Source organism: Kluyveromyces marxianus, chromosome 7, assembly GCF_001417885.1.
Source record: "Kluyveromyces marxianus DMKU3-1042 DNA, complete genome, chromosome 7".
Classification (NCBI taxonomy): domain Eukaryota; kingdom Fungi; phylum Ascomycota; class Saccharomycetes; order Saccharomycetales; family Saccharomycetaceae; genus Kluyveromyces; species Kluyveromyces marxianus.
In genome coordinates, this window is record NC_036031.1 from 847,864 (window position 1) to 874,460 (window position 26,597).

The 26,597-nt window shown below is 45.5% G+C and overlaps 11 protein-coding genes across 11 annotated transcripts; 5 read left to right on the plus strand and 6 right to left on the minus strand.

Annotated features, from left to right (window-relative positions):
* Window positions 1-207: 207 nt before the first annotated feature.
* Window positions 208-2,937, minus strand: MPT5 (Mpt5p; the record flags this gene model as incomplete). Its single annotated transcript, XM_022821674.1, has 1 exon — window positions 208-2,937. One exon carries the CDS (start codon window positions 2,935-2,937, stop codon window positions 208-210), a length of 2,730 nt encoding a protein of 909 aa, XP_022678012.1.
* A 1,342-nt stretch (window positions 2,938-4,279) lies between these two features.
* On the minus strand, window positions 4,280-5,065 carry NSA2 (rRNA-processing protein NSA2; the record flags this gene model as incomplete). The annotated part of the gene is made up of 1 exon (XM_022821675.1): window positions 4,280-5,065. The coding sequence occupies one exon, from the start codon at window positions 5,063-5,065 to the stop codon at window positions 4,280-4,282; it is 786 nt and encodes a 261-aa protein (XP_022678013.1).
* A 572-nt stretch (window positions 5,066-5,637) lies between these two features.
* On the plus strand, window positions 5,638-6,495 carry LCP5 (small subunit rRNA maturation protein LCP5; the record flags this gene model as incomplete). The annotated part of the gene is made up of 1 exon (XM_022821676.1): window positions 5,638-6,495. One exon carries the CDS (start codon window positions 5,638-5,640, stop codon window positions 6,493-6,495), a length of 858 nt encoding a protein of 285 aa, XP_022678014.1.
* A 139-nt stretch (window positions 6,496-6,634) lies between these two features.
* Window positions 6,635-7,264, plus strand: VFA1 (Vfa1p; the record flags this gene model as incomplete). The annotated part of the gene is made up of 1 exon (XM_022821677.1): window positions 6,635-7,264. The coding sequence occupies one exon, from the start codon at window positions 6,635-6,637 to the stop codon at window positions 7,262-7,264; it is 630 nt and encodes a 209-aa protein (XP_022678015.1).
* Window positions 7,265-7,508: 244 nt separating this feature from the next.
* On the plus strand, window positions 7,509-9,539 carry NOP9 (RNA-binding RNA processing protein NOP9; the record flags this gene model as incomplete). The annotated part of the gene is made up of 1 exon (XM_022821678.1): window positions 7,509-9,539. The coding sequence occupies one exon, from the start codon at window positions 7,509-7,511 to the stop codon at window positions 9,537-9,539; it is 2,031 nt and encodes a 676-aa protein (XP_022678016.1).
* A 103-nt stretch (window positions 9,540-9,642) lies between these two features.
* MRP8 (Mrp8p) lies at window positions 9,643-10,317 on the minus strand (the record flags this gene model as incomplete). Its single annotated transcript, XM_022821679.1, has 1 exon — window positions 9,643-10,317. One exon carries the CDS (start codon window positions 10,315-10,317, stop codon window positions 9,643-9,645), a length of 675 nt encoding a protein of 224 aa, XP_022678017.1.
* A 347-nt stretch (window positions 10,318-10,664) lies between these two features.
* LTV1 (ribosome biogenesis protein LTV1) lies at window positions 10,665-12,149 on the minus strand (the record flags this gene model as incomplete). Its single annotated transcript, XM_022821680.1, has 1 exon — window positions 10,665-12,149. One exon carries the CDS (start codon window positions 12,147-12,149, stop codon window positions 10,665-10,667), a length of 1,485 nt encoding a protein of 494 aa, XP_022678018.1.
* A 7,181-nt stretch (window positions 12,150-19,330) lies between these two features.
* KLMA_70420 (uncharacterized protein) lies at window positions 19,331-19,918 on the plus strand (the record flags this gene model as incomplete). Its single annotated transcript, XM_022821681.1, has 1 exon — window positions 19,331-19,918. One exon carries the CDS (start codon window positions 19,331-19,333, stop codon window positions 19,916-19,918), a length of 588 nt encoding a protein of 195 aa, XP_022678019.1.
* A 2,444-nt stretch (window positions 19,919-22,362) lies between these two features.
* On the plus strand, window positions 22,363-22,602 carry RPC25 (DNA-directed RNA polymerase III subunit RPC25; the record flags this gene model as incomplete). The annotated part of the gene is made up of 1 exon (XM_022821682.1): window positions 22,363-22,602. One exon carries the CDS (start codon window positions 22,363-22,365, stop codon window positions 22,600-22,602), a length of 240 nt encoding a protein of 79 aa, XP_022678020.1.
* Window positions 22,603-22,726: 124 nt separating this feature from the next.
* Window positions 22,727-24,142, minus strand: RPT1 (proteasome regulatory particle base subunit RPT1; the record flags this gene model as incomplete). Its single annotated transcript, XM_022821683.1, has 1 exon — window positions 22,727-24,142. The coding sequence occupies one exon, from the start codon at window positions 24,140-24,142 to the stop codon at window positions 22,727-22,729; it is 1,416 nt and encodes a 471-aa protein (XP_022678021.1).
* Window positions 24,143-24,499: 357 nt separating this feature from the next.
* AVT3 (Avt3p) lies at window positions 24,500-26,194 on the minus strand (the record flags this gene model as incomplete). The annotated part of the gene is made up of 1 exon (XM_022821685.1): window positions 24,500-26,194. The coding sequence occupies one exon, from the start codon at window positions 26,192-26,194 to the stop codon at window positions 24,500-24,502; it is 1,695 nt and encodes a 564-aa protein (XP_022678022.1).
* Between the last annotated feature and the right edge of the window lie 403 nt (window positions 26,195-26,597).

The window sequence follows — 26,597 nt, forward strand, 5'->3', positions numbered from 1 at the left end:
AAGACCGGATATCTGGAAGCCAATTCCCTTAGTGCCTTGCGCGGGGGTTGTTCTAGTATTCTTCTTGGCTTCATTTTTGATTTATATTTAGGTGATTTTTTTTTTTGTTTGTTTGTTTTTGGGTTGTTATAATTTCAGTTTATAGTATTCAATGAGTATATGACATGACGGGTTCATTTTATTCTAGTTTTTACAAGCTTTCACGGTTCAACCATAGTATGCAGGGTTGTCCCCGAACATTGGGAAACTGACGTTTCTGCTATGTTGCATAATATTTGAGTTAGAACGTGGAAGCATTCCGTTTGGAGGGGTATTTGTCTGGGAATCTGACATTTGCATAAGGTTAGATCCGCTTAGGCTTCCTGGTAGAGATACAAACGATGATTGGGACATACTTGGAGTCAATCCAGGCTGACTCTGAGTTGGGAACCCATACATCATAGAGCTATGAGATTGAGGTGTTGGGTATTGTGTAGTATCCATGTACATTGTATTTGGCATGTTTGCAACGGTATTGGAGGGGTAATGCAAAGTGGAATTCATCAATACAGGTTGTTGCGAGTTTGGGGCGCTCATGAAATAATCTTGAGGTTGTTGCACCTGCAATGGTGTTGTTTGCAGGTTGACATGCTGTTGTGGCTGATGCTGTTGTTGTTGTTGCTGCTGCTGCTGTAATGGTGGAGCTTGTTGAAGCATGGTCATTTGTGGTGGAGGAGGAGGTAACTGCTGTTGTTGCTGTTGTTGTTGAGAGAACAGATAATCGTGTTGAGAGGGCATGCTAACGGCAGGAATTTGTTGATAATGAGGAAGAGACAACTGTGGTTGCATGTTGTTGTTGGTGTTGGCGTTGTTGTTGTTGTTGATGTTGATGTTATTGGTGTTACCGTTGTTACCGTTGTTCTTATTTTTCTTTTTATTATCGGTTCCTGCCATGATGTTGAGACTAGAGTTTCTTTGGAATTGGTTGTTGTTGTTGTTACTGTTATTTGGTTGCTGGCCACCACTTCTGCTATGATTCATGTAAGCGTTTGATGGAAGCGAGAAGTTACGAGAATGATGTTTGTTTTGCTGGCGGAAGGGTTCATTGCCCTTCTTTTTTGCAGGGCACAAGTCATCAAAAGAAACTCCGGTAAGCTCAGTGTATGCTCTAACTTTCAACTTGATCTTCTTGGCATATGAGGTATTCTTGATACTTGGAAGCAGCTCCTTGGTGATGATAATCAACTTGCTGATCTTGAGTGTAAACTCGTGACTGAAACTAGCTAGTCTTTGGTTAGTGTAGACAACGTTGTTCTTTGGGTGCTCCAAAATAGCAGAGTAGTTTCTGACGTCTAAGAGAGTTTGCAATGCATAGTTTCCATAATTGTCTCTAATCAAAGATGTAATATTGGACATGAAGATATCAGCAATCACCAAGAGAATTCCCATGGAAGCATTCACGACATCGTCGCCATCATCAACGCGATCCATTTCCAAATGAGGGTTTGCAGCAGCAGCGGCAGCAGCGCCGGCGCCGGCGGCGTTGGTCACGGACCCCATGGACCCCACATTCTTGGAAGCGGTCAGAGCGTAATTCATGACGATGGCAAACAACTTTTTAATGTACTTTTCCACCACATTGGAGGAGAACTTCAAACAAGATAATTGGCACAACTTTTGGGAGAGTTTGTTGAACGTTTCGCCCAACAGGTAAAAGTCCAGTTCCTTGATATCGAATAAGAATTGGATGATATAGTTACCAAACTGGTCATTGATCAAAGAGGGCAAGTACTGGATAATTTTCACTGAGATTTTGAAGATCTGTTGCAAAGTACAGACGCTCAAAAGTTTTTGCAACACACAACACCCGTGCTTGTGGGTTGAAATAGTGATTATATTATCGTTATTGACAATTGCATCGATGATGAAATCGAAGTTTGCAGGTTGGAACCTGAAGATGCATTTCTGGATCACATGGTTACCGTTCAAGTCGTTAATCAGTGTGACGACTTGTTCGATGGAGGTATGTTCTTGGGAGAACCCCTTGATGATCATGTCTATATGTTCTTGAGTTTCGACGGTGTCGATGATCTTTTGTAGAGACCTGGTACCGTACTGGTTGATGGAGATTTGAAACACGGATGGGTATATATCTTTGATCATTGCTGTTTTTTGGTCCGAGGTCAAGTAATCGCAGAGTTTTTGGATCAAGTAGTTACCGAAGGGGTCCAAGATCAAGTCCAGGAAGAAGTCGTTGACGTTTTCGAAGATGAGGTCTCTCACTTGGTCCGATTCCTGAGGGGTTTCCAATTTTCTCTGCAAGAATCTGCACCCGTACTGGTCGGTGGACAACTTGACGTAGTCCAATTCCTTCAATGGGATGGAATGCAAATCATTGATGGATGCTACTGCTGAGGCGGAGGTCTTGCTGGAGCTGGAGCTGGAGCTGGAGCCGTGTTGGCCCTGGCCCTGGCCCTGGCCCGGGGTTTGACCATGGGTTTGGCCAGCCGCAGTAGACGATGCTGAGGATGAGGATGCTGAGGATACGGAAGACATGGCAACGGAATTGGAGCTATGGGAGGACGACGACGCATGGGGCTTGTGTGTCTTGGTTGCAGACGCTTGGCCCTGGCCCTGCCCTTGGCCCTGGCCCAAAGTCCTGCCCTGGGGCAAGATCGACTCGAATTCGTTGATCAAAGGCAACGAGTTCATGCGGTTCGTCTTGCCCGATGCCGCGTTAGCGTTCGCCGTCGCCGAAATGGTACTCAGCGGAGACACCGTGGTGCAGTTCAAGGGAGAAGTGTTCGAGATGAATTGGTTGAAACCAGACAAGTCGAGCGAGTGGGTCCTTTGGTGGTTGTTCTTTGCGTTCATCTGGCCCAGCGGTGGAGTAACCGGCTCGATCAAGGACTGGACAGAGTTTACCGACAGTTGGGGCTGGTGCTGGAAGTGCATCATGAAACAATGAATCCGAACTGCCAAGCTGATAAACGGATAAACTGATAAACGGACAAACTGCTATTTGCTGATAGTTGGGTATCTGTTGGAGAGAAATCAATCGTATATAAGTTGTTAGTATTGGTGTTGTTGATAGATTATATCAGTGGGAGCGGGATAAAGAGTGCTAATGGATGATGTGGTGATGGTCTATTCCCTAGTGTGTGCGGATGCCAGGCCTCAAGGCAACAATAACGACAACAACCATGGTTGCGGTCGCCTTGTCTAGGCAGGGCCCAGGCAGAACCTCTGCCTAGCGCTGTCCCCCTGTACGAGAAAAAACCCGAGCCTAGCAATCCAATCCTCTGCCTAATTTCTGTCCGGGTACTGTCCGGAACACTAAGGAAAGAAGAGAAAAAAAAAAAAAAAAAAAGAGACTGGAAAACTGGCAGCTAGCAACCGGCAAACGACACACGTTCCAACGGCCACCAGGCCGCCTAACCGCGCCCAAACTTACACTGTTCAGTAGCCCTCAAATCGGGCTACGAAACAATACACTTTTGGACCCGTAAATCCACCATCTTCGAGGCCCAATCGCCTCCCAAATCAGATCAGTGGTTCGGGGGAGGGCCTCAGTAAAAAACCTGCCCATCACACCCCACCACACCACCAGTAACGAATCAGACCAGGGCCTGGATTGGCCCTGGACCAATATCCAAACTCTTCCCGTATCCCAATTGTCTATAAATACATACCTTCAGGTCGCTGTTCCACTCGTCTAATGGCAAAACTGAAACTGTAGATCCAAAAGAGCTGGCCTCTCTCTCTAGGGATTTCACGCTTTGTAAAAGGGTATAATAGCCGGGTGGATGATTCCGGTTTTGTTTCCGTCGAAGCGATCTAGTTCCTAATGGTTCCTGAGTGCACACTTCAGAGCGTTAGCTGTGTCTTCTTTTATACGTTTTTCGTTTTCCAACAGAACCAGGAATGTATCAGACTTAAGATACGGTTACAGCTTATACTCTTTTATATTGAGAGAAAGCGAAATCGGTGTGATATGGTAGGGTAGTACCCTGGGAAAGAGAAGAGCTAGGGTAACTGGGGGGGCCCAGGTGGGTAAAGGGCGTGTTGGGAGGGTGGAAGGTTGTGTTGGGGCGCTGGCTGGGGCCCTGAGCAGTGGTATTGCGAGGTGAAACGAACCCAGTTCTGAAGATTTTATATATATATACTGTACTATACCGTACTATACCATACTACTATTCTTATACTATACTATACTATACAATTAGAAGTGTGTTTGTAGAGGGAGGGATCACATGGGGGAGGCCTAAAGGCCTCCCCATGTAATGATCTCGGGCCCAACCTACACCAAAAGCACCGCGTTGACACACCCGTCTCTGTCCGGCTCGTTCGTAATCTGCGCATACTTACCCCAAACAACCTTACCACCAGACGTCACCATCCCCAACTCAGACACGTTCACCTCGATGATCGTACCCTTCGTCAACACACCAAGTTGCGTGTACATAGGCGATTGAGGGTTCTTCTTCACCGCAAGAATAGGCAAGAACACCGTCACCCCAAGCTCCGGGTGCGTCACGTTCGCCTTCTTCTGTCTCAACGCACTGGGCCTGATAATACGCTCCATCTTCACAGGTCTTCTCGTGAATCCCTCACCAACAAACGTGTGCTTCGTAATCATACGCTTCCACGCCTTCGACTTAGACTTACCGGTCTTCACAACCTTGAACATCTCCTCCTCGCTGATCCCTCTCACCTTAGGCAATGGAACAGAAAACTTGTCCGCCTTCTCCAACCGTTTCTGCTTGATCGAGCTCGAAATAGCCTTCGCAGTGTTGTTCTGCTCTCTGTCCAACAAATACGTAGGCAAAGCCTCTCCATTCTCGTCCAAAGGCTTCGACCCTCCTTTCACCTTGCTTTGCTCGTGCGCACGGATCTTCTTCTTCATAGCAACCTTCTCAGCGTAACGTTTCTTTGCAAACTGCTTACCCTTCCACCCAGTCAACTTCTGCGCACGCTCAGAAATCTTGTGCACCTCACGAGCCTCCCGCTTACGCTTACGCTCGTCATGGTCCAACCGTTTACCGTGTTGCTTGATGTGCTGTTCAATATACTCGTTTTGAGGCATTGTTAATCGTCTATAGCGCTTCTAGCTGTTCTACCTTGGCAATATACACTAATGCTCCAGATTCTCTACCAATCTACAACTGCAAATCCCTGCCAAAACGCCTCTAATCACAGCTTATCCGCCTCCAAAGTTGCTTGTTCCTGGCTACTTTCTTGTTAATTCAAAGCTCATCGCATCGCTTTTTTCCATGAAGGAAAAAAAAAAAAAAAAAAAATCTTGAAAAAAAGCAATGTGAAAAATTTTGGCTATGCGATGAGCTTGGAATAGACATGGGAAGAGCAGGAGGAGCAAGAGAAACAAGATACAAGGTCGGTTACACTGGTGCTAGAGGGTTGTTAAGGAGCCGTTTAGGTGTGGATTTGATAAGAGAAGAAAGTAATCGAAATCAAGCGCAACTCAGCAGGTAAAACAGGATGTCTAGTGCGGAATTGAGTGCTGTGTTGAATACGATCAAAGAGTCTTTGAAGTCATGTGGAGAGAGTCTGGACAAGCTAGAGGAGGTTTACGAGGATGAGAGTGGTGAGTCGTGGAGGGGCGATAAGGTCTCGTTGCTTTCGTTGAAGAACGGGAGCATGCTTTCGTATTTGAGCTCGCTGATGGTTGTTTTGGGGGAGAAGTTGGGTAAAGATGGGGTTGCGAGTCGTGGGAGAGAGGAGGCTATTGAGCAGCGGGTGGTGCTTGAGCGTGGTGTGAAGCCGTTGGAGAAGAAGCTAGGGTACCAGTTGGACAAGTTGACGCGGGCGTACATGCGGATGGAGGCTGATTTGCAGGGGGGCCAAGTATCTAGTACGAGTGGGAAGGAGAAAGAGAAGGAGGCAGCAGAAGAAGAAGAGGACTCCAGTGAGAGTGAAGACGAGACGCAGTTTAGGCCGAACGGGTCGGCCATGGTTACTGGCAAGACTTCTGGCAAGGCCAGTGGCAAGGCTAGTGCGGAGGCTAATGCGGCCTCTGCTGACGCAGAGGCCTCGGGCTCCATTTACAGACCACCAAAGATCAGCGCAGCCCTGCCCCCACAGCACCACTTCGAAGACAAATTCAATGCCCAGGAACACAAGGACAAGAGCAGCAGGTCGCGTATGCAGGCTATGGAGGAGTATCTCAAGGAGACTTCCGAACAGCCCGAATGGGAGGCCTCTATCGGTGCGAATATCGTGAACCATGGCCGTGGTGGTGTCAAGACCTCGAGAGATACAGAGCGCGAGCGCGATATCCAGCGTTTCGAAGAAGAAAACTTCACTAGATTGAACCCTAACGGTTCCAAGGTCGACAAGAGGCTCAAGAAACAGCGCGAGATCAGTGCCAAGGTCAACATGATCGCCGGTGAGGACTTCAGTATATTCAACTCCAAGAGAAAGCTAGAAGAAAGCACCAGCAGAAGGGGGTCCAAGAAGTCCAGGAACGCCTGGGAAAGAGCCAAGCGCAAGTTGTAGGTGGTAGGTATATCTCTTTATCATGTAATTGCATATATATATATATATAAGAACGGGTTAAAACTAGTTTATAAACTACAATCTCCCTTCCACACACTATCGTCGTGGATATAAAGACCCCAACGGGCCGATTCCCCCCATGAAGAACGAATACACCAAGAAGAAAGTGTCCAGAAAGGACAGGAAGGCGTGCTTGATATGCCAGAACCCAACAGAAACCGTCTTGTTCAATGCCAGTGGGCCAGATTGGTTTTACACATGCGACTTGCACCTGGTAGATAACCCCCAGTTCGCCCAGCCCCTGTACCCAAAGGAGTACCACGACCTGCTAGCGGGTCTCAAGACCTTGAAGGACCGTATAGAGGCCTTGGAAAGGAAACAGGCCGGTGGTTGGGACCAGTGGATCGGGAAATGGCTGGATAAAGATGGGAAACAAAAGCCTAAAGAGGGAGACAAGGAGGCAGAAGGGGATAAAGAAGGGGATAAAGAACCGGAAAAAGAGGCTCCTAAGGACACTCTGCTGCAGCTCAAGAAACAGTACCAGGATTCCCTCGATAGAATCGCCCTTTTGAAACAAAAGTCCAACACTTATACCCTATACGATTTGGTATACCAATCAAGAGTCGACCGGCTGCGCAAGCTCGCCCAATTGAAGGAGAAGAAACGCATCGAACAGCAATCATACACCAACACAGACCCTCAGCAACTGCTCCAGTCCGTCCAGTTCCCGGAAGTGCCCAAGGACATCGTCCAGAAGCCCTCTTCTTGATCTACATATATATATATACATATATAAGTATGATCGTCACGTGCATATCACATGATATGTATTAAAAAAAAGAAATTTCCAGTTTGAAAAGCTTCAAGACTTGGAAAAATGCGATGAGATGCGATGAGCTAAAGGTTTACCACGCCAACACAGGTATTAAAGTGGGTATCTAGACCTTGTTTAGACCTTGTTTAGACGGTATTGTGTACCAGAATCATTGTCCCCACTGTCCCAGAATATAATAATGGCAAGAGTTAGAGGTAGAAAGGCGATTCAGAAGCAGAAAAAGGACGAGTTCCATCCTGAAGATGGTGGTGATGACTACAAGCATCAACAGCATCAACAGATGCCGGATGATGGCGAAAATGCCAATGACGGTGTGACTCCAAACACGTTTTTCGGTGTGCTAGACTCTAGCGAATTGGACTATTTCAAGAAGGCCGAGTCGACGTTGGCTATTGATGCGTTTGAAAACCCAGATGAGAAGTACCAGTTCATTAACAGTGTCATTGAGGAAAGCAAGGGCAAGGAGTTGAAGCTTGCTACTTCGCAGATCTGCTCGAAGCTTATGGAGCGTATCATTATGGAGAGTGACGAGACGCAGTTAAAAGGGATATTCAAGGCTTTGAACGGGTTTTATTTCAACATTGCGTGCCACAAGTACTCATCGCATGTGTTGGAGACGTTGCTAGTTAGAGGAGCAGCACAGGTGGAAAAGGAGTTGTTGACCCCAGATTTTGCAGACGGTAGTGGTGAAGGTGAGTATGAACAAGAGTTTGTTACGATGGAGTCGCTTTTCTTGTTTTTGATCAACGAATTGCAACCGAACCTGAAGTTCATGGTCAACCACCAGTACGCATCGCATGTGCTTAGAGTGTTGATTCTAGTGCTTTCTTCCAAGACGTTGCCTAGCACTTGGGAAAACAGGTCGACACTACGTTCTAAGAAGTCCAAGATTGCGCGTAAGATGATTGAGATCAAGGACAACGATAATTACAATAGGGTGTTCAAGACGCCAGATTCGTTCAAAGTGTCGCTTCGTTCGATGTTGAGCGAGATCTATACTGGTTTCACCCATGGCGTGCCACAAGGTGCACAACATTTCTCGGAGGTGTCTATTGCTGATATCATGAAGTTCAGAGAAGTGTGTGTGGATAAGATCGGGTCGCCCGTGGTTCAGTTGATCATTCAGGTGGAAGGTATCTTTGACAGAGACAGATCGTTTTGGCATTTGGTGTTTTGTAACTCGGAGGAGAAGGACCCCAAGGAGGAGTCGTTCGTGGAATACTTGCTTTCCGATGCGGTTGGGTCCCATTTCTTACAGAATGTCCTTTCCAGTACCAGATTGAAATACGTGGAAAGATTGTACAGACTTTACATCAAGGACAGAATAGCCAAGTTGGCCAAGAGAGACACCACGGCTGCGTTTGTGCTACAGGCTTTGTTGAAAGTGATGAAGCCTAACGAAGTGAAGGAGATCATGACCGATTTGGTGCCCGACTTGAGCGTTTTGTTGAACTCCAACATGGACTTTGGTACAGAGATCATCGATGCCAGTATTCGTACTGACAACTACCTAAGAGAAGAGATTATAGAGCAACTTTTGAAGAAATACTACCCTCGTGAATCCAGCGACAAGAACATCTTGGAATCGTGTCTACTCTTGAGTTCTTCCACTCTTGGTAACACTAGAGACGACTGGCCTACGGCGGAAGAAAGAAGACGGTCGTTATTCTTGGAGAAATTGATCGATTACGACGATTGTTTCTTGAACAGCACCATCGACAGTATGCTAAGTCTCCCCGCAGAAAGACTATTACAGATGCCATACCACGGTGTTTTCTCGCACGTTGTAGAACACGTCTTGCAAGTCAAGAGAGTAGAAATCATCAAGAGAAAGCTTCTTCTAAACGTTCTATGTACCGATATCGTGAACATGTCGTGCAACGCTTACGGTTCCCATATTGTGGATAAGCTATGGGTTTTCACCGCTAAGTTGGCCATGTACAAAGAACGTATTGCCACTGCATTGTGTGCTGAATCGGTAAAGGTCAAGAACAGTGTTTACGGTAGACAAGTGTGGAAGAACTGGTCGCTTGAACTTTTCGTTAGAAAGAGATACGACTGGAAGAGGATTGTCAAGGAACAAGAACTCGAACTATTCCCAGACGCAAAGCCACTTCAACCTAAGAACCCTAAGCGTCCTCGCGAGAACGCCAATGGTTCCGACCAACAACGTGCGCCATTCAACAAGAACAAGTTCCAAAAAAGGTGAGTGCATGAGTGAAAACAATACAATAAAACCTCCGGTTTGTTTTCGATACATATACACATATATATATAAGCTTTTAATATATAATAGCAAATAGTAATTTTATCTACCACGTATCCTTTGTCCGCCTATTGTTCAAACCGAGGTACCTGGCAACGGTATCAAAAATGGCATCCATCTCGACTTTGGAATATTTCTTCAATTGCTCTTCAGCCGTGTCGTCGTTAAACGTGGGGATAGTGACCTCCTCAGCATTCTGCAAACCCTTGGTAATTGCCTCGAGGTCTGAGAGTGGGAACGGCAAAACCCCATAAAACTCTGCTATCTTACACAAGTCCAAATCCTTAATGTCGATGAAATCCTGTACAGTCTTGGGGAAAGGAAGCTGGTAATCTTCTGGAAGCTCTCCGTCTGCGTTTGGAAGAGGTCCAATTAGGTCCTCGGGATTCCTCTTGTTGTTATTGGACACTCTACGGATAGATCTCTCTTCAAGGTAGTCTAGTTGTCCTTGTAGTTCTTCCACCAATTGCTCTAAATCGCTATTAGTAGCCAATTTACTGGTATCGAAATCCGGATCCAAGCCACCATTAGCCGCACCAGCAGTTGTCTGAGGCTTCTCAGGTTTCTTCTCTAGATCTAGGCTTCTGATATCGGCTTTTTGCTGGGCAATCTGCAACTCTATGATCGATTGGCCCGTCTTTGCTAGCATAGTGCTTTGCCTTTTAACAAGGCCCTGGAGCTCTAAAACCTGGTTTCTTAGCTTCGCAACTTCGTCACTCATTTCTGTATATATCGGTGCGATTGTGTGTTTGTATAATGGGGCTCTCCAGTAGCTCTCTGTGTCTCTATCTGTCCGTTTCCAACCTTTACTAGATGGGCAAAAGGGTTTGCTGTTCTTCTTTCTTTATATATTGACAAGAGACAGAATTAATTTGGTGATATATACTATACTTAGGACAAGAGACAGAATATAAAAAGAGGGATGGAAAGCGAGTGTGTAGGTATGTATATATTCGTGGTATCGCTATTCTGTGGGGGGAACAGTATTTTATAAAGTTGTGTTGTTGTTCTTGTTGTTCTTCTTCTTGTTGTTGCTTAAATATACAGTTGTTTCTTCTCTCTCTCTATTTAAAACCTTAGACTGTTTAGTCTGTCAGTGATGCTATTTACCGAGGACTTCTTTTCCTTTTCTCTCTTTCTTCTCATGGAGAGCTTACCCTTGCTGACTTCGTCAGCAGCTTCCTTGAGCTTTGCGATCTCCTGGTCCTTCTTGACCAATTTCCTGTTCCCGCTTCCGAGTTCGTAGTTATCTAGGAAATCGTCGAGCATCGACTCGAAATCTGAACGTTCCTTTAGCATGTCAAAGGTCTCGTGTTTCTCTTCTTCCTCTGCTAGTTCCTCTTCGTAGTTCTCGTACCCTCCGATAATTTGGTCGTACCTGTCGTCCAACACAGTCATAGCTTCTGAACGTGGGATCGCACTCGAACTCATGGAAAAGCCAGACACATCTGACATGGCACCCTTCTTACGACGAGCCTTACGGGCCTGGCCACCGGTCTTGCTGCTGGAACGTGTTCCTGCGATACTGGGCAATTTTCCAACGACATCCTTGGTCTCTTGTTCCTCCTCCTCTAGGTCGTCCTCGTCGCTGAAATCGTTATCCGAGTCCCATGCGTTCCTTTCTTTCTTCTGCTGCAGCTTGAACCTTCTAACGTCTGCGGAAACGTCGATATCTTGTAAATCCTCGAGCTTGCCAATGGTATCGAACTGGGCCATTTCTTGCTTGTAGTGGTCCTCTTCGTAGTTGTCGAGGTTTTCCATATCCCACTCGTCAAACTCGTCTTCAAACTCGTCCGCACCATCGGCCTTCCCGCTGCCCAACAACTCGGCGAAAATGTCGTCGGCGTCTTCATCCACTTCCTCGGGTATTTCCTCAGGTTTCGCCTTGATATCCACAACCACGTCCTCGTTCACGACGTACGCTTCGTCCTCCAATGCGATCAACACTTCTCTCAAGGCTGGGTTCATATCCGGCTTAAAACCAACCAATTCCTCTGGGATCTCCTGCATCTGGTCCAAGTACTCCTGTTTCGCGACACCTCTCACGAAGAGGGGCTCTGCGGGCTTGTTCTCGAGGTCCTGGTACGTGGGTTCCACGAACAACGATGCCGGGTCCTTCAACTTCTTTGGTTTCTCATTGGCCTTTGATTTGGACTTCGTTTTGGCTGGAATGAACACCGAATGCGATGGATCGAGACCAATGGGCTTCAAATGCTGTGTGTAGTCGTACTTGGAGTCGTCGAAATTGATCCCGTATAGTGCTGCTTCACCTACGTGCTCGTTGATGGGGCCGTTTTTCTTTTCTTGCTTGGCAGCTGGGGCAGCAGCTGGGGAAGCAGCAGCCGTGTCTACGAGTTTTGGAATGTCTTCAAACTCTTCTTGGGCCTGGGCCTGGGCCTTCGTCTTCTGGTCCTTTTTCAGGTTACGGTTCTCGACTGGGACAAGCACATGGTCACCTGCATCTGCGTCGTAGTAGCTGGGGTCATCGTGCGGTCTGTGGACCACTGCGAACTTGGTAGCGTTCTTCTTGCTGAACTTGGATCTTCCGGACATGTTGGGTGGGATGTTCCGGGGATATAGCAATGTATAGTGTATTAGATGGGAGGTGCCCTATGAGAGTCGTAGTGGTGGTTCTTGTGGTGGTGGTAGTAGTGGCACTTGTGGTGGTACTTGTACTTGTACTTGTACTTGTCCTATGTCAAGCTCATCGCCTGGGCAGTTTTTTTTTTTTTTTTTTTTTTTGATGGAAAAAAAAAAAGTGGAAAAAGAAACGAAACAATGTGGGTCACGTGATGTCAGTGTTGCTTCCTAGAAACCTTACCCGGAGATGAATACAGACACATCACTATGGACAGATGAGTCGTCACTGACATCGTCACTGACATCGTCAGTCTCTCTCCAACATTGAGAATGTTCATTAGAGTTGTTTTTTTTCATATTGCAGGAATGATAATGTTGGCCTCTTGCAACATAGTGTTTGTCACCTTATGTTATTACTGTAATATTCGTTTGATATCTCTGCTGACTTTCATAATTCCATACTTTCATAATTCCATCAGTTGGTGGCTAATTAATCTCTTGTCACTAATTAATCTCTTGTCACTAATTAATCTCTAGTCGCTCATGTGCATAGGCACAGCCAAATGGCGATTAGTGAGGGGGGGAAGAGAATATATCACCAACCTTTGCCCATGTAGAACGGAACGGGCGATGGTAAAAACCATGTGCCTCCGGGTAAGGATTTGCTTTTCTGGCTCCTGTGACGCTCGTCAGTCATGGGATGGGGCAGGAGACCATCTAGGGAGTAGAATTGGTGTCATTTTATTCGAAAGTAGTATGTAATGGATGTTCTGCGTAGTTATTGCCTCATCTTTGGGTGTTAATTGGGTGTTAAGAGGGACTACCTCACCTTATCTTAGTTTTACTTCCTCCCCCAAAGCAATGGACGTCAATGCTGGTAGTAGTATACTCTGTCCAGGCTGGTTGTAGTATACTCTGTCAATGCTGGTTGTAGTATACTCTGTCCTGGTGGGAAATAGAAAGTGACAAGAAACTGACGCTACATAACTTAAAAAAAGCACTGCCTATATACTTCTCAGCCTGTTATACAGAATTTTATAGGGCAAGTGGCTGAAAGAGTGGTCCTAGTCTCCGAGTGGTCCTAGTCCCCGTACCAGGGGAGGCCCCACCTCCCAAAGTAATGATGGGTGCTACCTGAGGCACCGCCAGGCGTGCTTATAGACTTCAAGTTGAAGGAACAGTAGTATCCTATGTCCGGGTAAGAAGAAGGAAAGAAATAAACGGGACATAAATAATTAATAGGGTAAAAAGATCTTCAGTTGGATCTGTGACATAAAGTACTCCAGAGGGAGACCTGAGACCTGGCACCACCTTCTCAGTGGAAGCGTGGTTGCAAGTACACACTATAAAATCAGTAATACCCAATACCCAATGGCAACACCAGACTCACCAGACTCGCCGTTAATTAAAGAAGGGTCGGAAAATTATCCCCAGCTCAGTCGATCGAAGCTCGGCAAAGAACTTGGTAGGAGCAGATTTTCCCATGCAAAGGCTGAACACCCCAGGGCATTAAAATGCTTTATATTTTTCTTCGTCCTAATAATCGTTTGTATCGGTGCTTTTGTGCTTGATGTCCGTAACGGAAGAGGAGATTATTTGCTTATATACATACTTTTGAGTTCGGTTTGCATTACAGGGTGTCGTATTTGTGTGGATGTCATAATTCTAACCATTACAATACATGAGACTGATGATGCCCTCTTTTTCTTAAAGTTAATCGCAGCAGGTTATTCGTGGGAAGAGGTAGGTCGAATTATGAATTCGTATCTGTTTCAGAAAGGACTTTGGTGGACAAACAGCTTCTTTTACGACGGTCAACACTGCTATAACATTTTTGTACGCTATTCCAAACGTTGTACTGACCCTGTCATACAGGTATTTATCGAGCAAGCGAAACACAAGCTGGCTGAAAGTGTGGCCCAACAGTGGGATAGAATTGGGCTTTCGGGAGTATAGATGTTAAACATGGGGACCTTATTTTTAGATAATAGATAATATATAATATATAATAGAGACACCAGACACTAGATACCTCTTGGAATGGATTCGGACTCAAGTGACACCATATCTAGCACCCTAGACAAGAGGTTTGTCCGGGTAATAAATAATCGGGACATAATGAAATAAGGTTAAAAGGTTTCCAGTTAGATCTGTATAATAGATTAAAGATTACTTCAGACTGATACTAAAGGAGACCTGAGACCTGGCACCTGGCACCTGGCACCACCATCTCTGTGGAAGCGTAGTTTCAAGTAAATACTGTCAAACCAGTAATACCCAATGGCAACACCAGACTCACCAGACTCACCAGACTCACCGTTAACGAAAGGAGAGTCAGACATTCATCCACATCTCAGTCGCTCAAAGCTCGGGAAAGACCTTGGTAGGAGCGGATTTTCCCATTTAAAGGCTGAACACCCCTGGTTATATGCCTGCTCGATAGGTTCAATCGTCCTAATACCCGTTTTTATCATTGCAACTGTGCAAGAAGTCCGTAACGGTGACAAAGAAAGTATATTGCCTCTTTTTTACGTATTTCTGTGTGTGACATGCTTTGGAGTGTTGCTTAGTTGTGTGCTTGCCATGCTTGAACCCATATCGATAAGTGAAACTGATGATGCCCTATTTTTCTTAAAGCTAATTGCAGCAGGCCATTCGTGGGAGGATATAGGTAGAATTATGAATTCGTACTTCTTTGAGAGAGGAATATGGTGGACAAACAGTTACTTTTACCACGGTCAACAGTGCTATTACTTTTTTTCAAGATATTCCAAAAGCTGTACTGACCCTGCTATACAGGTATTTATCGAGCAAGCTAAAAGCAAACTGACTGAAAGTATGACCCAACAGTGGGATAGAATTCAACTTCCGGACGAATTATAACGAATAGATGCATGTTTAACTCGCGAATATTTCTTATTTTTAGTTGTATAGCGGACACAACTAAAAACTGTTAGACTGGATATTGATCATAAGTGATGTAGCCTTGACCCTGGTATATCCAGGCTTTATTCCTAGCATTTACTAGGGACAGGATATCTGACACACTAGATAACAAGTTTTGTCCGGGTAAACAATAAATAAACGGGACATAAATATATAGGGTAAAAAGCTTTCCAGTTGGATCTATAACATAGATGACTTGGATATTACTTCAGACTGATACTAGAGGAGACCTGAGACCTGGCTCTAGCTTCTCTGTATATTTAAGGTCGCAATTAAACACTGTAATACCAGTAATACCACCAGTAATACCCAATACCCAATGGCAACACCAGACCCACCGTTAATTAAAGAAGGGTCGGAAAATTATCCCCAGCTCAGTCGATCGAAGCTCGGCAAAGAACTTGGTAGGAACAGATTTTCTCATGCAAAGGCTGAACACCCCTGGGCATTAAAATGCTTTATATTTTTCTTCGTCCTAATGATCGTTTTTATCGCTGCCTTTGTGCATGATTTCCGTAACGTAAAAGGAGATGATGATTTCCCTGTAACCGTTCGTTTATACCCAATCATTTTTATGCTTAGCTCTACAGTGTGGCCTGTTGCTGTATCGGTCATGTTTGTCCCCATTCCAACACACGTTATTTACAGGCCTGATGATGCCCTCTTTTTCTTGAAGTTAATTGCAGCAGGCCATTCGTGGGAGGATATAGGTAGAATTATGAATTCATACTTCTATCAGAGAAGAATTTGGTGGACAAACAGTTACTTTTACGACGGTCAACAGTGCTATAAATTTTTTGTACGGTATTCCAAAGAATGTGATGACGCTGTTATAGAGCCGTTTGTCCATCAAGCTAAATGCAAGCTGGCTGAAAGCATGGCCCAAGAGTGGGATAGAATTGGACTTTCGGATGAATAGATGCTAAACATGGGGACCTTATTTGTAGTTGTTAGATAATAGGTAATAGATGCTGGATATTAGATATTAGATGCTAGATACTAAACACTAGATATACTACACACTTCTTGGAGGGTATTACTATACCATATCTCTGACGCTGTGTTGTCCGGGTAAACAAGAAGGAAAGAAATAAACGGGACATAACTATATAAGGTAAAAAAGCTTTCGAGCTAAATCAGTAACACATAGATTATAGATATCATCACTTCAGACTTCCTTCAACTTCATACGGTATCAATTGATAGAAACTGAATACAATGACAACAGCAGATCCACCAGATTCACCACAGCTCGGTTGTTCAAAGCTCGGCAGAGAACTTTATAGGGACAGAATTTCATATTCACTTGGTGAACACCCCAATGCAGTCGTATGCCTCATAGGTATAATCCTAATAATAGCTGCTTTATTCTCTGATATCGTGAACAATTCCCACTCCCGTGCGTCAAAATATAGAGTAGCTGGTCGCTCGCTTCTAATATTTTTATGCATCGTAGTCGTATACTATATCGTAGCGTTTGTGATTTGCCCTAATACATATGGACTCCTAAGCAACCCTGATGATGCTCTATTTTTCTTAAAGTTAGTTACAACAAGTTATTCGTGGGATGAAAAAGGCAGAATTATGAATTCATATCTCTTTCAGAGAGAGATATGCTCGACAAGCAGCTACTTTTACAACGGTCAACAGTTCTATGACTTTTTTGTAAGCTATTCCAAAAGCTGTACTGACCCTGTTATACAGGTATTTATCAAGCATGCGAAAAGCAACCTGGGTAAAATTATGGGCCGACAGTGGGATAGAATTGAACTTCCTGGTGAATAGATGCTAAACATGGGGGACCTTATTTTTAGTTGGTAGATGCTAAATAATAGACACTACATACTAGATACCTCTTGGAATGGGTTCGGGACTCCAGTGACACGCCATATCTCTGACGCACTAGATAACAGGGTTTCTCCGGGTAACACATACATCACATAATAAAGATAAGGTTTAGAGGTTTCCAGTTAGATCTGGATAATAGATGACTTAGATATTACTTCAGGGGGATACTGTACACCAGTAACACCCAATACCCCCATGACAACACCAGACTCACCGTTAATTAAAGAAGAGTCAGACAATCCTCCACAGCTCGGTCGTTCAAAGCTTGGCAAAGAACTTGGTAGGAGCAGATTTTCCCATGCAAAGGCTGAACATCCCTCGGCAGTAACCTGCTCGATAGGTTTAATCGTCCTAATGATCGTTTTCATCCGTGCAGCTTCTCATGAAATCGGTAAAGGTGTCCAAGGAAGTTTGTTACCTGTTTTTTACATATTTCTGATTTTGGCATGCTTTGGAGGGTGGCTTGTTTGTGTGGTTACCATATTTGACTCCATATCAATAGATCTTATTAGCGAGACCGATGATGCCCTCTTTTTCTTGAAGTTAATTGCAACAGGTTATTCGTGGGAAGAGGTAGGTAGAATTATGAATTCGTACTTCTATCAGAGAAGACTATGGCCGACAAACAGCTACTTTTACGACAGTAAACAGTGCTATAACTTTTTTGTAAGCTATTCCAAAGAATGTAGTGACCCTGTTATAGAGCCGTTTATCGAGCAGGCTAAACGCAAACTGACTGAAATAATGGCCCAACGGTGGGATAGAATTGAACTTCCGGATAAATTATAGCCAACAGAGCGTACTCGACTGAAGAGTGGGAACCTTGATAACTGCGCTGTTGGATGTATGTATTTAATGCCTAATCTTTCATTGGATATTAATTAAATCGTCAATCTATATACTACATTACTAGATACTTCTTAGAATTGATTCAATTGATGTAGCCCTAGTCCCGGTACTTCCAATTGATATGGTATCTGGCGCATCAGACAACGTTGTAGCGTAGCGAATCGACAATTAAAACGTTAGAATAATAAATATAAATATAAATATAATAATAATAGTGAGTAGAAAATATCAGTTCAGGTTGGGGTTACATTATATATTGTTTTCAAGCAACTACCATTACACTCCCCAAAGTAATGAGAGACAAGATTTATTCAGATTCGTATGTGCACTATCTGGCGCACCACCAGGCGTGCTTTACTCTAGATTCCATATGTGAATATGGACAAGAATATTGTCCGGGTAAACAAGAAATAGGCATTACATCAAGAAATAGGGTAAATTAAATACGTTTCCCCCATTACATCTATAACAGTGATTAGAGATGTTTTCTCCAGACTGATACTGAGGGAGACCTGAGACCTGCTACCACCTTCTCTGTAGAAGCGTGGTTTCAAGTGAATACTGTAATACCAGTAATACCAATCGTAAGTTGATAGAAACTAAATACAAAGAGATGATATCAGCAGATTCACCGTTGACGAAAGGAGAGTCAAAGAATCATCCACAACTCAGCCGTTCAAAGCTCGGTAAAGACCTTGGTAGGAGCATATTTGCCCATGCAAAGGCTGAACACCCCTGGTTACACGCCTGCATGATAGGTTTATTGGTCCTAATGATCGTTTTTATCGGTGCTTTTGTGCATGTTTTCCGTAACGTAAAAGGAGATGATTTGCCTAGATTCTTGTTTTTATTCACATTTCTGAGCCTGGCTTGCTTGCTAGCGTTGCCTAGTTGTCTGCTTCTCATGGTTGAGCCCGTGCCAATGAAGCTTATTGGCGAGACTGATGATGCCTTCTTTTTCCTGAAGTTAATTGCAGCAGGCCATTCGTTGGATGAAGTAGGTGAAATTATGAATTCTTATCTCTTTCAGAGAGGAATATGGTGGACAAACAGTTACTTTTACGACGGTCGAATGTGCTATAACTTTTTTGTGCGCTATTCCAAAGATTGTACTGACCCTGCTATACAGGTATTTATCGAGCAGGCTAAAAGCAAACTGACTGAAAGTATAGCCCAACAGTGGGATAGAATTCAACTTCCGGATGAATAGATGCTAAACATGGGGACCTTATTTTTAGTTGTTAGATAATAGGTAATAGATGCTGGATAATAGACACCAGATACCTCTTGGAATGGGTTCGGGACTCAAGTGACAGGATCTATAACGCACTAGATAGCAGCCTTTGTCCGGGTAAACAGGAAAGAAATAAGGTAAAATATGTCCAGTTTAGATCTGTGACATAAAGTACTCCAAACTAATACTTCAGAAGGATACTGAAGGTCTGTGTAACGAGTAATACTACCAGTAATACTACCCGTAATACCACCAATACTACCACCAGTACTACCCAATGACAACACCAGACTCACCTTTAATGAAAGAAAGGTCAGAAAACCCTCCACAGTTCAGTCGCTCAAAGCTCGGCAAAGAACGTTATGGTGGTAGCGTTTCCTATTCGATTGCTCAACACCCCACTGCATTTAGGTGTCTCATAGGTACAATCCTAATAATAGCTATTTCAGTCTGTGTGATCGTGTACAATTCCGATTCCAGCACTTCAGGAGATGCAGCAGTCTTTTGCTTATTTCTAATATTAATGTGCATCATAGCAATCTTTATTATCATGGCGATTATGTGTAGCCCTGTCACAAGTGAGATCCTAAAGAACCCTGATGATGCCCTCTTTTTCTTGAAGTTAATTGCAACAGGCCATTCGTGGGACGAAGTGGGTCGAATTATGAACTCCTATCTCTTTGAGAGAGGGATTTGGTGGACAAACAGCTACTTTTACGACAGTGAACAGTGCTACAACCTTTTTGTAAGCTATTCCAAAGATTGTGCTGACCCTGCTATAGAGCCGTTTATCGACCAAGCTAAAAGCAAGCTGACCGAAAGTCTGACCCAAGAGTGGGATAGGATTGGGCTTTCGGATGAATAGATGCTAAACATGGGGACCTTATTTTTAGTTGTTAGATAATAGATAAAAGTTGCTGGATATTGGATATTAGATGCTGGATGCTGGACACCAGACACTAGAAACTAGACACCAGGTGCCTCTTGGAATGGATTCGAATTCAAGTGACACCATATCAGGCGCCATAGACAAGAGGTTTGTCCGGGTAAACAGGAAGGAAATAAGGTAAAAAGATTTCCACTTAGATCTATAAAATAGATTATAGATGTTACTTTAGGCTGATACTGAGGGAGACCTGAGACCTGGCTCTAGCTTCTCTGTATATTTAAGGTCGCAATTAAACACTGTAATACCAGTAATACCCAATGACAACACCAGACTCACCGTTAATGAAAGAAGGGCCAGAAAACCCTCCCCAGCTCAGTCGCTCAAAGCTTGGCAAAGAACTTGGCAGGAGCAGATTTTCTCATGCAAAGGCTGAACATCCCTGGGCAGTAGCCTGCTCGATAGGTTTAATCGTCCTAATGATCGTTTTCATCCGTGCAGCTTTTCATGAAATCAATAAAGGTGTCGACGGAAGTTTATTACCTGTTTTTTACATATTTCTGTTTTTGGGATGCTTTGGAGTGTGGATGGTTTGTGTGGTTGCCATATTTGATCCCATATCAATACTTGAGACTGATGATGCCCTCTTTTTCTTAAAGTTAATAGCAGCAGGTTATTCGTGGGACGAAGTGGGTCGAATTATGAATTCGTACTTCTTTGAGAGAGGAATATGGTGGACAAACAGCTACTTTTACCACGGTCAACAGTGCTATAACTTTTTTTCAACATATTCCGAACGTTGTACTGACCCTACCATAAAGCCTTTTATCGAGCAAGCGAGAAGCAAGCTGGCTGAAAGAATGGCCCAACAGTGGGATAGATTTGAACTTCCGGATGAATAGATACTAAACTCGCGAATATTTCCTATTTTTAGTTGAATATCTGACTCAACTAAAAACTGTTAGACTGGATATTGATCATAAGTGATGTAGCCTTGGCCCTGGTATATCCAGGCTTTATTACTAGCATTTACAATTGATATGATGTCAGGCGTCGCAGACAACAGATTGTGTCCGGGTAATAAATAAACGGGACATAAATATTTAAGGTTAAAAGTTTTCGAGCTAAATCATTAACACATAGATTATAGATATCACTTTCAGGAGGATACTGAACACCAGTAACACTGCCAGTAATACCCAATGACAATACCAGACCCACCGGATTATCCCCTAATGAAAGAAGGGTCAGAATCTTATCTCCAGCTCAGTCGCTCAAAGCTCGGGAAAGAACTTTATGGCAGCAACGTTTCCTATTCGATTGCTGAACACCCCACCGCATTTAGGTATCTCATAGGTACAATCCTAACAATAGTTATTTTAATCTGTGCGATCTTGAACCATTCCGAAGTACTTGTCTGCTCAATTCTACTATTTTTATCCATCGTAGCAATGTGTTTGATCCTAATTTATATGGCTTACTGGAGCAAATGTGAACTCCTAAAGAACCCTGATGATCTCCTCTTATTCTTGAAGTTGGTTGCAGCAGGCCATTCGTGGGAGGATATAGGTAGAATTATGAATTCGTATCTGTTTCAGAAAGGACTTTGGTGGACAAACTGCTACTTTTACGACAGCAAACAGTGCTATAGCTTTTTTGTAAGCTATTCCAAAGAATGTACAGATCCTGTCATAAAGCCTTTTATCGAGCAGACTAAACGCAAACTGAGTGAAAGAATGGCCCAACGGTGGGAGGGAATCCAACTTCCCGATATTAACTAAGCCGTAGTAGTTCTCTGTAATGTGTATAAGCGATGCCCTCTGTATATTAGCACCTCCCCGATTAGGAAATATTCCTTTCTTTTGCCCGTTTTCGGTATTTTTCCTCGAGATGACCTGAAAAATCGTTTGGACATCGAAACGAATAGGAAAAGCTTAGGTGACTAGCTCATCGCATGGCTAAAAGTGGTCGTTAGGCGGTCGTTAGGTTGTGGTTAGGCAATCTAGAGAGGTGAGAATATATATATATACATGTTCGTGTTGACAAAGATCGCCGATTTGGTGCGGATTCCACCAGAACAGTTCAGAAGAGACACAGTTTCTACGATTGTACATGAGCTCAACAATAAGTATGCCAACAAGGTGATATCGCACGTAGGGTTGTGCATTACGGTGTATGATGTGCTGGATGTTGACGAGGGCCAGTTGAAACCGGGAGATGGGGCAGCTTTTATCAATGTGACGTTTCGTGCGTTGGTGTTCAAGCCATTTGTTGGTGAGATTGTGACAGGATGGATATCGCAGTGTACCACGGAAGGTATCAAGGTGTCGTTGCTTGGGCTGTTTGAGGAGATATTCATACCGCAGAACATGTTGTTTGAGAACTCGTATTTTTCGCCGAACGAGAATGCGTGGGTATGGCCTATGGACGAGGATACGAAGTTGTACTTTGATGTGAACGAGAAGATCAGGTTCCGGGTTGAGCAAGAGGTGTTTGTAGATGTGAAGCCCAAGTCGCCGCGGGAGAAGGAGATTGAGGAGCAGCTGAGGGCCAAGGAGGAGCTTACGGAGGAGGAGAAGCGGATTCTTGAGAAGCCTCCTGCGTATGCGTTGCTGGGCAGTTGTCAGACGGACGGGATGGGTCTTGTGTCGTGGTGGGAGTAGTCAGGGCGAGCCAACAGGCGAGCCAGCTGGAAACAATCAGAACTCAACTAGAAACAACGAGCCATGGTGTAACAATGAGAACTCAACTCTTATGCAAATATATATATATATACAATGTATACACCTAATTATACTGCATGTAACGTGAAGTCGAGGAGAACTTCTTGTAGCCGTTGATGACTTTCTCGACGGCCTGCAAAAAGTCCTTTTCCGTGGCCACTTTCCTTCTGGCCCTGATGGCAAACATACCGGCTTCCGTGCACACGGACCGCAACTCAGCACCGGTCGAGTTCGGACAAAGTCTCGAGATCAACTCCCATCTAATTCCACGCTCAACGCTCATCGATTTGGTGTGAATACGGAAAATGTTGGCTCTTCCCTCGAGGTCCGGGAGCGAGAACTCGACCTTACGGTCGATTCTGCCCGGCCTTAGCAACGCAGGGTCTAGCGTGTTTGGTCTGTTCGTGGCAAACATCACCTTGATGTTACCTCTGGGGTCGAACCCGTCGAGCTGCGTGATAAGCTCCAACATCGTTCTTTGCACTTCGTTGTCTCCTCCGGCACCGTCGTCGAAACGGGCCCCACCAATGGCGTCCACTTCGTCAAAGAAAATGATACATGCCTTCTTGGTACGCGCCATTTCGAACAATTCTCGCACCATACGCGCACCTTCACCCACGTACTTTTGCACCAACTCGGACCCAATGACCCTGATGAAAGTCGCATCCGTTCTGTTCGCAACTGCACGCGCGCAAAGCGTCTTACCGGTACCGGGAGGTCCGTAAAGAAGAATACCCTTTGGAGGGTCGATCCCCAACGTTGCGAATCTCTCTGGCGATAAAAGTGGGAGCTCCACGACTTCCCTGAGCTTCTCGATCTGCTCCTTGCACCCTCCAACATCCGAGTACGTCACGTCTGGTTTTTCTTCCACCGTCATCATCGTCACGCTGGGGTCGATTCTGGGTGGGAGCGGAAGCTCGATCTGGTACTTCGACCTGTCGACACCAACACGCATACCTTCCTCGATATCTGTGGGCGAGACACGCTCGCCAAGTCCCACCACGAACTTGGCGATCTGCTTGAGGTTAATCACGTATTTCGAGTCGTCTTCGTCGTCGTCTTCTGGAGCGGAAGCAGCAGCAGCAGCGGCGGAGCTGCTGCTGCTGCTATTGTTCCCTGGGGCACTACCTCCGGTAGCTGTCCCCTGGGGCTTCTCGGCCTTGATAATCTTCGTGCACCGGGCCACCTGGAGCGGCTGCTCCTCGCTCAACCGCTGTCTGTCCCCAACAATATCCCACAAATGCGATGGCGCAAGCCCTGTGTCGCTCTCCTTCACACCAGCCTTCTCCTTGATCTTCTTCTCGATCTCCTTCAAGTCGTTCTCGATCGACTTGAGCTTCTTGGCGTAGGGGGCCGCTCCATACGTCTTCAACACCTCGATATCCCCTTCTGAAAGTGGCACAACTTTCTTCTCATCTTCTGGAGACTCGTTTTCCTCCACTGGAGCCTTGTATTTCTCCCAGTCTTGCTTTGGTGGCATGTTGCTGTGATTCTGCTGTTGATGTAATGTGTTCTAGCGTCCAATTGACCTTGGATTGGGGTGCTATTGCTCTGCTTTTGTCTGTTTGCCACCCTTTGTTAATGTGGTTTGTTAATGGTTCAGTTTGGAGCTTTGAATCTGAATTATTAAAAGCATGTAATCACGTGATACCACTGGGCCTGGGCCTGGGACCACCAGCTGGGCCTTTAGACCACCAGTGATACCACCTGGCACCACCTGGCACCACCTGGGACCTCTCCTCACCGTGTTTCGTTCTTGTTAGATAAATAGTCTCTGTCTAGTCTCTGTCTAGTCTCTGTATATGCTGTACATACTGTGTAATTCTAGTACCCAGGTCTATCCCACCCACAGCGACACCGTCTGGTACGAGGTGTATGCCATCACGGCGCCGCCAAACAGCAGGATCGCAAGGTCTACCGCTTGCAACGCCCGGTCGTGCTCGTGCACCTTGAAGTGGAACAACGGTGGATAGATGTAGATGAGCGGAATGCACGCGAACGACCCGATGAGCGACACAAACTTGTCCAAGTCGTTGGCTCCGAGCCACGCAATGAGCACCGTCACCAGAACGACCACGCTGCGGAAATAGTTCTTGTGCCATTTCACCCTCGGGTTGTGTTTCCCCGAAGCGTTCTTGTTGAACAGCTTGTTCTCGAGGATCTTTATGGCGGGGAACAACTGTAGCGGCGTCGAGAGCAAGATGGCAAGCGCGTAGATGAGCTGGACCGCGTTTGTGAATATCGAGTCCGAGGGGAAGTTGAGCAAAATGACCGTTTCCACCTTGTCTCCAAACGCTGCGTAGCACACCAGCCCGCACGACACGAATATCACCGTCACGAGCAAAATCACGTACAAGAGCGCTGGCTTGAACTGGTTCGGATGCTCCATGGACTCGTGGATCGGGATCAAGAGCCCGATACCCTCGTACGTGAATATCGCGGTCCCGATGAAAAGGGTCCAGTCGCTCTTGTTGAACATGAGCATTGTGTCCGAGGCGATGCCGTGGTGTTGGAAAATGTAGTATGACGAGTAGTAGTACACGTACACGAGTCCCAAGAGAATGAACACATCGGCCAAGAGAGCCGTGGCACTGAGCTTCGCGATGTTCCGTGTCAACGACAACGGTAGGTAGAACACCAGCTGCACCATGATCCAGAATACCAGCGAGTACTCCAACCGGAATACGTGACTGAAAAAGGCCTGCAAGTTCGTGGCCGTGAACACCGTGTATGCGGCAGCAAACCCGATCTGCGACAGCACGATCGACGAGAGCACGGTGAACTTCAGCTTGGGCCCGAACAGACGTGCTCCCAACTCACCGTACCCGTCCACGCCCACTTTGGTCTTGGTGTCTATCAAGAGCATGAAGCAGTAAAACGACACTATCGCGCAAAAGAAGAGACACACCGTGCTGAACAACCACCCGCCGTTGTGGAACGCCCTGGGGAGGAAAAGCACCCCGGTGCCCACGAACGATTTCAGTAGAAGAAGCACGGCTTTTGTCGTGCTGGTCTTCTTTTTCACCTTGTGATGGGGCATTGTCTCTGGGCCGTACTCATCGTCTTCAATAGCCACAGACGCAGAATCGTCGCCCCGATTCTGCTGTTGCCGCGTGTACTCGTGGCGAATCACATGCAAAAGTGCAGACTCCTCGTCCTCATCATCCTGATCTTGTTCCTGGCCCTCCTCCTCCTCGGACAAGTCTTCGCCCGCAAAATGTCCATATAGCGACAAGAACTCGTTGAAGTTCCGAGTCAAAAAGTTGGCCCTCCTGCCGTGCAACTTGAGCGACTTGTGCTGGATAAACGATCTTCTGAACCCATTGGGGCCCCGCATTTCCTGGGCAGACATATCTAGCGGGTTCTGGCCCGTGCGGGCGGAGGATTGGATCGATTCTGAGAACGACATCGATCTTCGCCTTTGTCCTGCAAGGTGGTGCGACCCGACGCTTCCCACTGGCGAGTCGTTCCAGCGCGACAAATCCGTGGCTGTAGCTCCTGTATCCCTTCTTGCGCTGGTGCTGAAGGACATGGTGCAATGCTTGATTACTGGGGGTGGGTGGGTAGTTTCTCTCTGTTGAGTAGTGGTGGTCAGTAGTGATGAGCCAGTGCGATGTGGCTGCTTTTAAAAGGAAATGGAGGTCACGTGGTTACCCGGGGGTCTAGGCGTATACCAGGCATTTTTGGCTGGCTGACGACAGATACCGGAAGGCCCTGGCTGTACAATTTCTACTACTACCTCTACTATTACCTCTACTATTACCTCTGCTATTACCTCTACTATTACCTCTGCTATTACCTCTACTATTACCTCTGCTTAGCAGTGTCACACATCATAGAGAGTACCCTGTTGCTATACATCTCGGTATTAGGTCATTTTGATATAGTTTCGTCACGAAGCGATACAAACTGTAACATATGAATTACATATGATA